The sequence below is a fragment of the Sphaerodactylus townsendi genome, linkage group LG06, assembly GCF_021028975.2.
Source record: "Sphaerodactylus townsendi isolate TG3544 linkage group LG06, MPM_Stown_v2.3, whole genome shotgun sequence".
Taxonomy (NCBI): Eukaryota; Metazoa; Chordata; class Lepidosauria; order Squamata; family Sphaerodactylidae; genus Sphaerodactylus; species Sphaerodactylus townsendi.
The window spans coordinates 131,925,645-131,937,094 of NC_059430.1; the positions used below are offsets into that span (position 1 = coordinate 131,925,645).

The window sequence follows — 11,450 nt, forward strand, 5'->3', positions numbered from 1 at the left end:
CCCATAATACAAATACTGCTATATTCTTGTTCTTTCAAGATTTTTCCTATCTGTTTATAAAAGCTGCTTTTGTTTTCATTTGGACCATACAATCCCACCAATAATGTTTTCTGATTGTTCCAATTAATTTCTACCCCAATGAATCTTCCTTCTTTATCTTCAAATATCTGTTTTGGGTTATATTGGTTTTTCACATACATCACAATCCCCCTTCCCCCCCCCCCCTCCCCTGCAGTAACAAAACTTATACCTAACTTATTCTTCTGAATTAGTCCAATGTCTTTTTTCCTTATATGCGTTTCTTGTAGACATTATCTAAGGAAAGTGCAGGAGACATTATCTCAGGAAAGCTGCCTCTTTGGAACCGGGCACCCTGTTTACCCACACGGGCATCAGTGAGATGCAAGAACAGAGAAAGATGCCAACTTGACAGCCCCAGGGACAAACTGCTTGGCTGCAGCCAAGGAACCCGTCTCACCGACAGAAAGGCTAGAGATGACATCTGACTCCCGTAGGAGCGCCAAAAGGCCAATTACAGGCTAAGCTAAGAAAAAAAAATCAGGTTTGGCTGGATCCCGAGATCTGGCGGGTTCAGCCCCAAAGCCTGAAGTTATGCCAAAGGACAGACTGCTTCTGAGCAGGTGAAGACTGCCTTTCCCCCACTCGCAGGACAGGGAATTGCAGGCCGCCCATCCCAAGATACTTAGTCACTGATTCCTGTGCTTAGAGCCGGGCTCTTCCAAAGCCACAACTAATTTCTGAGTCAGGCCTCAGCAGAGCCGAGTCTTCTGAACGCAGCAGGAAGAGGGTCGAAAAGATGGAGCCGACAAAAGAAAAGGACAGAACTGGGACGGCCCTGCTCAGCGCATCTCATTGCCCCGGGCGGCCGAAGGCATGATCGCTGTCATCGCCATGGGGAAACTGAGGAAGTGATTCAGCCACCAAACAGGTGGGCGGGACCTGCTGTCAGCACCTTTGCAACCTGTCAAAAGGAGAACAGCTAGCTAGGGAGCCCAGGAACACAGTCTGCTCTGCTGCAACCACTGCGCCCTGCTGCCTGCCTGAGCTGAGAAGAGGCCCTTGGAACCGCCCGGCTTTAGTAACCACTTTGTTGCTGGAAGGAGGAGGCGGAATCTGCGGCAGCAGCTCAGAGGTAGGTCCTCACTTTGGTCTGTGGTGGAGGTGGCCACGAGGTCAGGTTTTGAAGAAGGTTCTTCCCGCTGCCAAGAAGCGGAGGGTGGGGGAGTTCAAGAAGCACTTGATCCTCTCTGGCATGCACTGTTTGAAGGCCCGCAGGAAAGGATCAAGCACAAAAACATTGCTCATAACAATTACTTGGATAGCTAAACAGAACCTCCAGGTTCAAGGGCAGCCTACCTGGGAACTTCAGTTGCCTGAATCCTGCTTTAACAAAAATATGCTGCCCAGAGTGACTTGCATTGGTAAAAATCATACCAACATCAATAAACTAACAGAAGCACCAGAAACTACGCTGCAGAAAGTCAGGAGACAAACATCAGCGTAAAAAAGACACGCTCAGCCACAGGCAACAGGACAGCTGCATGAGAGAGATTCAACAGCAAAGTCAAAACAGGAACAAGAACATTGCTGTGTGGTTGGCTTTGCTCCCAAATGCCAACCAGGAGGGTCAGTGACAAGTCTCCTGAAGAAGAAAAGTCAGTGTGTGTGTGTGTGTGTGTCTTTCTTCATCATGGGGCTGATTCTGGCCACGGTTCTGCTTGCTTTTGTGAACCCAGACGGACCCAGAGCGGAGCTCCAATGGTGGGCCAGGTGGCCACATTCCTAGCCCACCTGGCTGGCTGCTTGCTTTATTGCCCTTCAAAGTCGGCAGAGAACAAGCGATGGCCCCCGGTCCCACTGGGCTAATTTTAGCAGCTCTTGAGCTTCTGCACAACGTTTTGGGAGTGGCGGCCACGGCCTGCTAAGTGACACTTCAGTCCAGTGGGCTGATGATCCCATTAAATTGGTTGAAATATTACTTTTTGTGAGTATAAGTGCACATTGATGTAATTACTTTGGTCTTTACCTGTTGTACACCTGCATTGATTACTGTGGTAAATTCACCTCTGGTTTAGAGCTTTCTTGGTCAAAAGCAGCATGTTGAACTGGATCAGCGGGTGCTGATCCCGCAAACAGCTGGTTTTGTAAAGGTAAATCCAATTGGGTAAAGGGAATTCAGCTAAGAAGCATTTTTAATGTATTTCGTGTTTTCTTGTTAGCTGCTTTGGGGGTGGATTTTCTAAAAAGTGGGAACAAGTTAGTCCCTTGCTTGGCCTATCTGCACTCGGGCTTGGCTGCAGTTTCTTCTCCTCAAAGGCAGCCCCGCACAAAGCAGTTTTCAGTAGTCTTGCCTTGCCTGGTTCACAGAAGCCAACCGGAAGGTCCCAGATAGCAGGGCCTGGTTCACAGAAGCCAACCGGAAGGACCTGCATGGCTTTGGGGGATGAGGTGGGTCTTTGGCATAGTGTGGCATAGCAGTCATAAACTTTCTGGATAACCTTCTGTCAGTCCCTCTCTACTTAGTCTACTTTATCCCACCTCACAGGGTTGTTGTAAAGACAGCATGGGGTAGGGAGAATCAGATACGCTGTTCCGGGCTCTTTGGAGGATAGGCAGCATACTTGAGAGATAGGTCCAGTGGAGTTCTCTTTATGAGTGACAGATCTAGAACAATACAAAGAAAGTTGATTAATAATATTAAAACTGCAAATCAGTTCTTAATGTTCCGATTATGAAAGCATTTTGGGAGAGAATTCAGACACCTGAGAATTTGGTCGCCCCTTTTTTAGTTACCTAAATAAAATCAGGTTTCTGGGTTGCAGTGTGTATATAGGTGGGGAGCAAGAGAAATCACATTTTCAGGGGCTGAGAGGTTGGAATCCCAGAGTCCCATCCTTCCAAATTGATGCAAACCAGATTTGTTTGTTTCCCATTAACTGTCACCCACCCACCCACACACACACACGCAGAATCTTTTGCTTGGAATTTGGATGCGTTTTTCCTTTTACAAAATGGGCCTACAGCTGTAAAGGAAGCCTGAGTATCCTGTCTGATGGAAGTGGGGGCAGAGAGCAGAAAGAAACAGAGAAACGCAGAGCTGGAAGGAATCTCAAGGGTCATCTAGTCCAACCCTCTGTACAGTGCAGGAAATTCACAACTCCCCCCACCCTCGCCCCTTTCCCAGTTGCTCTATGCCCACAGAAAGGCAAAATAAGATTTTTATATTCTGAGTGCAGTGACAGAAAACAGCCTTCCTAGGAAACCTTACAAGCAAGGGGTGGAAGGATGCTATAACTGGAAATCTAGTTGAAAAAAACTAGGCACGCAATGGGTATGCAGGCCAAAAGCCAGGAGCTTCTTTTATCTGCTTATATAGCAGTTCTGCTGTTCTTTAGGAGATAAACCTTTCTCCTTTTGCAACTCTGTCCCAAAACTATTAATCTGAATTCCTGGAATAATTTTGACTGAAAACAAAACACGTCAGTTGCCAGCCCTCTTGGTCGTCGAAGGAGGCCTGCAGCTGGCATGTGGACGAAGCCTCCACATCTGGACACAGTCAGAGAAGAGAGGAGGGAGGCTGATTTCCCAGGAACACATCCCTGCCTGGAACCCTGCCCACCTGAACTCCATGAACTCACCTGGTATTGACTGCTAGATAGCCGCTCAGTAGCATCTTACAGACAAGACAAGATTTGGGAGGGGTAGGAACTTTTAGAGTCACAACTCCTTTTGTCAGATATCCCCCCCCCACACACACACAATACTTGTTGGTCTCAGTGTTCTCACACACTGTCACGCAGTCTTTGACAACAACCAGCCAGGTAGGCCATTAATTCCCCTTCAGCGGTGTAAAGGCAGTGTTTTGCCCTAAGGCAAGACAAGATTTAAAGTGCTGGTCTGGTAGATTAAATCACAGGTGGGTGAGAACCAGATGCTAAATTCCAGTTGCTGAGTTAGCAAACATGGATGAGAGAATGAAACAGAGAAACTCACCTGTCAGGTTTCGATCGCAACTTCCTCTGGGTGACAGGCAGGGGGTCTGTGACCCTGCTGGATCTCACAGCTGACCTCGCCTCCCCTCGGCCTCCCTGGGCAGTTTTCTGGAAGGAGTACCAGGCGAAGCCTCTTCCGGCAGCTCCATCCCCACCTGGCCAAGCAGTTTCCAAGGGGGTGTTGGGGGATGCTTTCGCATGCACACACCTGTGAAGTGTGCGTGTGTGTGTGGGGGGGGGGGGAGATGCTCCACCAGGTTCTGTTTTGTCTCCTGTGCTATCGAAGGGGCATTCACCGGTTGAGCCATCTCCACACATAGAAGAAGAAGAGTTTGGATTTATATCCCCCCTTTCTCTCCTGTAGGAGACTCAAGGGGGCTTACAATCTCCTTGCCCTTCCCCCCTCACAACAAACACCCTGTGAGGTGGGTGGGGCTGAGAGAGCTCCGAGAAGCTGTGACTAGCCCAAGGTCACCCAGCTGGCGTGTGTGGGAGTGTACAGGCTAATCTGAATTCCCCAGATAAGCCTCCACAGCTCAGGCGGCAGAGCTGGGAATCAAACCTGGTTCCTCCAGATTAGATACACAAGCTCTTAACCTCCTACGCCACTGCTCCACATAAAAAACAGGCTAGCTCAGTGGTGGCGAACCTTTGGCACTCCAGATGGAGTGCCAAAGCTTCGCCACCACAGGAGCTGCTGGGCAAGGGGGCAGTTCAGCTAGCAAGGGGAGGTCCCAGATAGCAGGGCCTTGCTGGAGGAGGCCCCCAGGGACAGACAGTGGGAGGTGTCCAACAGAGGCTGGCGGAGTCCTTTTATAGCAGAGCAAGTCCTCCAAAGCCTGCTAGGCCCTGCCTCCCCAGCATAAGGTCCGCCTTCTTAAAGGGCCACCCCTTCTATTTGGAACCTTGCAATGTTCTCTGGCAAGCAAGGGTCGATGTTTGCAGGCTCTGGCACTAGGGTTGCCAACTCAGGGTTGGGGCTTTCTTGGAGTTTTTTTTGGGGGGGAGCTTGGGGAGGGGGGTTGGGGTGGAGGGACTTCCAGGGGATTTAATGCCATGGCGTCTGCCCACCAAAGCAGCTATTTCCCCCGGGGGGAGCTGGTCTCTGATGTATGGAGATCAGTTGCAATCCCATAAGATTTCCAAACTATACCTGGAGGTACAGTTGTGAAATCCAGTTTGGAAAATCCCTGGAGATTTGGGGTCGGAGCCTGGGGAAAAGTGGGTTTCCAGGAGAGGGACTTTCGTGAGGCAGAATGCCACAGAGTCCACCCTCCAAAGCAGCTGCCTTCTCTGTCATCTGGAGATCCACTGTAATCCCAGGAGTTCCCCAGACCCCACCTGTAGATTGGGAACTCTACCTGGACAAGACTTGAATCTGCCTGGGCTTGCAAGGTGCAGCATGCTCTTCCCCATTGGTTTGGCCTGGGGGGTCATTCCTGGCTGCTTCATCCTCCCAGGGACTTGGGTCCACATTCTGGCTGGGGTGTTGTGTGTCTTGCCCTCTGCAGGAGCTTTCCTGTGTCTATGCAACAGACTGAGACCATGCCCAGTTCCTCTGAGCATCCAACCCAGCTGAGACAGAAGCTGGTGTGCGCCCATTGGCACAGGCTCACTCCAGACAGGGTCAAGTCACTAAGGGTTGGCGCTGGAGCCAGCTGGCTCACCTAGGACAGATTTACAGATGGTCCCCCCGGGTAGTCTGGGCCATGAAGCCACCTTTTTGCCAGCCTTGGTTGCTTCGTAAGCATTTGCCCTTTCTGGACAAGCACCCATGGGGCTGACTGGTGAGCAAGGCTTCTGAGGGGCCACCGGAGATTTCATGGGCTGTGCAGATTTTTTTTTAAAGGTTGCTTTGGCAGCGGCTACCACCACAGTACAAGGATCTTCGCCATGTGACAGAAGGTACGCTCTATGATGTCATGGCAGTTAGATCATGGTGGTCATATCCTATCCAGCAGAGGTATGAGTCAGCAAGAAAGGAGTGATCTGACAGCTAGAAGAACAGCAAGCAGACCAGTTCAATCCAGTTGCTAGTGACCTGTACAGTGATTGGTGGAACCATGTATGTAAGCAACAGCAATGTACTGTATGTTTGTTCCTTAGGGAAACAAGTGCCTGGTGGAGCACTTATTTATTTATTATTTTATTTTATTTTTTAGGCTTATATACCGCCCAACCCCCAAAGGGCTCTGGGCGGTGAACAACATAAAATTCAGTACAAAAAGCATAAAATCGAATATAATTTAACCACTAAATGCATAAGTTAAAAGCAGCAATTCATACATAATACAATAATGCAATATAACAATGCCCGCTAAATCCCTCTTAGACCCTCCCGAGAGGGGAGAGAAAAAAGGGTGGGTCCTACAGGTGGTAGTGGACCCTGGACCCTTAATATACTCTGTATATAGTATCATGTACATATAGCAACTCTACGGTAAAAGCCTTCTTTTGAAATAATCTGCTGTGTGGAGTATTTCTTCTTCTTGAAGGTGGGAGTTTGCTGTGTATGCCCACTTGTCTACTTTGAGTAGTACCACTCAAGTCTGCTATCATATGACGGCCATCTCGTGGCTGGCTCTGCCTCCTCCAGTGGCCACTGCACAGCTGTGCCCACCAGGCTGTGTCAGAATCCCAAAGGTGCCTGCGTGTCAGAGGCGAAGCTGGGCCAAACTGCACCCGGGGTGGATCCTATGTTTTCCACACACACCCCAACCCCCCACTTTCCATAGTTCAGGCAGAAAAAGTTCACACCTGTTCAGTTCAGGCTGGAAAAAGCCTTGGTGGGAACTACACTACCCAGGAGACCTTGGGGCTTGCAAGGTCTCCTGGGTATTGTAGTTCCCACCAGGGCACTTTTCAGGCCCCTTTTTAGCCTGAACTTTTTCATACTGAGCTAAGGTAAGTGGGAAGGGGGAGGAGTTGAAACAATTTTCCGCCCCATGGCGCTTACCCGGTGCAATGCACACCCCTCCGTCCCCTTGTAGCTCCGCCACTGCCGCAGGTTCAAAAAGGTTGGGGGTCTTTGCTGTAGGGGCCCTAAAAAGGGCCGAGTCTCATCAGAGATGGCCGTTCCTTTTGGCTATCTCCAAGCACAGAATCTGCATGCATGCATGACAGCCCTTGGGGTCTCTTCCAACTCTATGATTCTATAAATCCACCTCTGTCTTTTTCCACGCAGGTCACCAGCCATGGGGAGGAAAATGGAGCCCTTGGGCCCTTTGTATCGGTGGTACATCTACGCCCTCCATGGCTACTTTGCAGAGATCATGTTCACAGCCGCGTGGAACTTTGTTGTGCACCGGGACTGGAGGTTCTTGGGCGTCACCAGCGTGTGGGCCCTTTTCATCTATGGCACTTTCGGCATGATCTTGGAGCAGCTTTACCTCCTGCTGAGGGTCCGGTGTAACTTCCTTGTCCGGGCCGCCATCTACACCTTGTGCATCTATGTCTGGGAGTTCTGCACGGGCTACATACTTCGCTGCTTCAACGCTTGTCCCTGGAACTACAGTGGGTTTCGTTACAACTTCATGGGCCTCATCACCCTGGAGTATTGCCCCATCTGGTTTGTTGCGTCCCTCTTGTTGGAGAGGGTCGTGGTGTACAACGCACTTCGCCTCCGCCTGGATGAGGCTTGGAAACCCAAACAGTGCCCCTCTGAACTTAAAGACGACTGATCCAGGGAAGGGAAAGAGAAGGATACGATCGACTGCCTTCCCTAGAACTCACTCTGGGGTTGCCACCCCAAACTCTGCCTTTCTTCGGATTAATTCTCCTGTGCACTGCTCACTCCAGAAGGCGAGAGGCGGGCGCTGGGCAAACAGGCAGGGGCGGGCCTTTGCCCTCGGGGTAGAATCAGTGGGCAGGGCAGGCGACAGGGACAGACCTTAGGGGACGGGGAAAGGAGATCCGTCTATTATTTTGACCTGAGCTCTGCAGAGGAAGTGTAGGAATCAAATGTGGTTGTTGTTGTTGTTATTATTATTATTATTATTATTATTATTATTATTAGAACATTATTATTATTAAAGGCTCTGGAAGCCTCTGTGTTCTGGCATACAGTGGTGGTTATTATTGTTATTTATTAACTTTCTAGACCTCCCTTCCCCTTTTGGCCCCTTTGGCCACGTAAGCAGACTCCCCCTTGGGAGCAGCTCTGTTGACAGCCACCGCACCCTGCTCTTTGGCCCCACAGAACAAATCCTCCCGCAGCTCGTTGCAAGTTGCAATTGGGGGAGGCACTCCGTTTGTCAGAGACAGGTCCCCCCCTTATTTTAATTTTTTGATACTTACCTCATCTATTTGGCAAAAGCTGGATCCCCGCCCCCCAACGTGAAATGCAGAAAGGTTCAGATTACATGGGAGAGCCCATAGATCACAGCTCATGGGCTTCACCTCCTTTGGCCACCCTGGTCCAGAGGCAGAACTGTGGGGTGGGGGCAGGCAGAGCTTTGCGTTTCCTCTTCTGGGCCCTTTCATGGGCTTTTGCTTTTTCCCAGCTTGTCCGCCCTGCAGCATTCACCTCTCGCCCGGAGCTCTAACGCTGGACTCCCTTAGTTGAGCAAAAGGGGGTGGGGGGTTAGACGAGGCTTCTGAAGCTACTTCAGCCCCCAGGGGCTCAGTGCTAGTGTTACCGCTGCTGCTCGGGTAACAATGATTTCAGCTCAGCAACGTATTGAGGTGCAGGAAGCCAGTGTTTCTTCAAGGCAAAGTATTTTATTTGGAAGCGGTGGTGACAGCTCAGGCAGGAGAATCGCACTTTCGTAGCCAAGCGCAAGAACTTTTATACATAAACATCAAAGAGGGCAAAGGGGCAGGTAAAGGGGGCAGGTAGGGGGCAGGTCCCCTACCGAACACCAATAAAGAAACATCAATACAAAAGACAGATACAATTTCAACTTTTGTGAATGGGATCACGAAATCCCGCTGTCAAGCGTCTTCCCGCGAGACTTCGCAATGGTGCTGAAAGGAGAGCGGAGAAGGTCCATTTAGAGAATCTGGGTGGGCTCGCTACCGCACCCAGTTCTCTATCAGATGGCTGTTTCCTTGAGTTATGACCTGAGGCTCCCGCGCTTCAGTCCCGTAACAAAAGAGAGTTTAAACAGTCCAATGATGATCCCGACACATTCTCCAACAGCTGGGACCTCTGGGCGCTGTCATCAGACTCGATTTGCAAAACCAAAGAGGGTCTTTGTTTCAGCTGGGAAGTCGGCTGGGAGTTGGCTCAAACTGAATTCCAGAGCCAACTTCTTTGTGCCTCTAATATTCACCATTCTAAGCCATTACATTTTCTAATACAGTTTACCTAAAATGACATTTTACTTAACTTAACCAAGGCTAAACTTAAGCAGGGCATACTAGACCTAATACAAGAAACATAATACATATTTAACAGAGCAGATCAGGGGACAAAACCTATTTGGGAACATCAATAAAATCACATTTGTGGGACATATGAGCTTCTGGGCTACACTGGTCTCTGCATCTTGACCTGGAGCCGGGTAACTTGACTCAGGAAAATATTTTGGCTATTTTCCTGGGCAGTATCACTAGGACTCTGGCTGACAAATAAAGCAAGGGCCAAATTAGGGTTGCCAACATTCAGGCTGGGCTCAGAATTACAAGGGATGTCTAGATGACAGAGATCAACTCCCCTGCAGGAAAAGTGGCTGGGGGTGGGGGGGGGACCCTTCAGCTGAGCTCCTTTGCTGAGCTCCTTCCCTTCCCCAAACCCCACTCTCCCAAGGCCCCCCCCCAAATCTCCAGAAATTTCCCACCCAGAGTTGGCAACCCGAGGCCAAGCCTAGTTTCACTGAATCCACCCAAGTGCAGCACTATGTCACTCTTACACCTACCCCCCCAACCACAACTCTATTTTCTCTTCAGATGCGTAGCAAACACAAGCATTCGTTTATTATCCAGCTACTCATTTTTGTTTTTCAAGCGGAAACATTCTGTTAAAAACTGCTCCAGGAAGATTTCTGGGTGACTTCACAGGCTCCAGCCCATCAGTTCCACACTCTGCCAGGGAAGCTTGCTGGATGACTGTGGGCCCCTGATACAAGCTCAGCCTAACCTACCTCACAGGGTTGTTGTGAGGAGACGCAAACAATATAAACTGCTTTGGGAATCCCACTGGGGAGAAAGGGGGGAGATAAATGAAAGAAACAAATGAAATTATCTCTGCCTTCACTTGCCAATGTCACCAAGAGGCTGATGGGAAACTGGGGAAGAATCCGGGGGGGGGGGGGAATGCCCCACATGCCTCCGCAACAGATATGAAGAGATTTATTTCAACACACAGTATGGGGGGAGGGAATTTTGGGAAGGTTCCCCATTCAAAACTCAGTCAGTCAGTCAAGTATTTATTGTTTGAGCCATTGGCTATATTTAACAATACAGAGATACATGCAGTTAAAACAGTAACTTAGTTAAAACAATAATTTAAATTAAAACAATAACTTAGTTTTACATTAAAATATAAATTATTTGTATTCACAATCTCTAAATTAAAATGCCCCATCAAATACTTTCCACGTCAGATGTTTTTGCAGCTTCTTCAGCTAGTCTAAGTTAACCTCCAGTACTTTGGAACATCAGTTCAAACAGCGCTTTAAATACTTTGCTCGTAGTTTCCTAGCCGCCAGGGCAAAGAGAGCCATCTTGTAAGAAACATAGGAATCAATATCAGATAGTAAGAAAATCAGTTTCTCATCATCGGACAAGAAAGCTGTCCTAGGTAGTATTGGCTCCAAAAACCATTTCCTTATTTCTGAATATAAAGGACAGGAGAGTATGTAATGAAAGAGATCCTCATGCTCTTGTTTTCCACAGATACAAAAGCGCTGAGAAAATGGTACTCGTGTGTATCTACCACTAAGCACTGCTGAAGGCATTGATTGAAATCTAATAGAAGTATAAGCTATTCTTGGATTTCTTCAAAACTCAGTAGTCCTGACCCCAGTTGTTGTCTCCTGTCCACAGCAACAAAAAACAATTTCAGCTACTGCTTATCACCATGGTCATTTTTAGCTCCACACCTGCCAGAAACAGTTTTTATGCCAGGGGGGCCCTGTGGCTCAGTGGCAGAGTATCTGCCTGGGGTGCAAGGGTTCGATCCTTGGCACCTCCCGTTAAAAGTACCAGGCAGGAGGTGAGGGCAAAGACCTCAGCCTGCAACCCCGGAGAGCGGCTGCCAGCCTGAGCAGGCAATACGGACCTTGATAGGCTGATTCCGTGTGAGGCGGCTTCATGTGTTCCTGTGACTCTTCCCCCAGCGGTCTCCTGACACCCACCTCAGCACTGGACAGTCAGTTTGAAGAGTGGAGAGTTTGGGGAAGGTCGCTTGGCAAACAGCACCGGGAGATTAACATGAGGACAGGCAGCATCTTTGACAGGTGGGGGCAATGGTGACTTGTCCCTAGATCCAGGACC

The 11,450-nt window shown here is 49.2% G+C and overlaps 1 protein-coding gene across 1 annotated transcript; it reads left to right on the forward strand.

Moving 5' to 3' along the window:
• Window positions 1-7,207: 7,207 nt before the first annotated feature.
• LOC125435748 (transmembrane protein 229b-like) lies at window positions 7,208-7,693 on the forward strand. Its single transcript, XM_048502115.1, has one exon. It carries the CDS (start codon window positions 7,208-7,210, stop codon window positions 7,691-7,693), a length of 486 nt encoding a protein of 161 aa, XP_048358072.1.
• The last annotated feature ends 3,757 nt before the right edge of the window (window positions 7,694-11,450 follow it).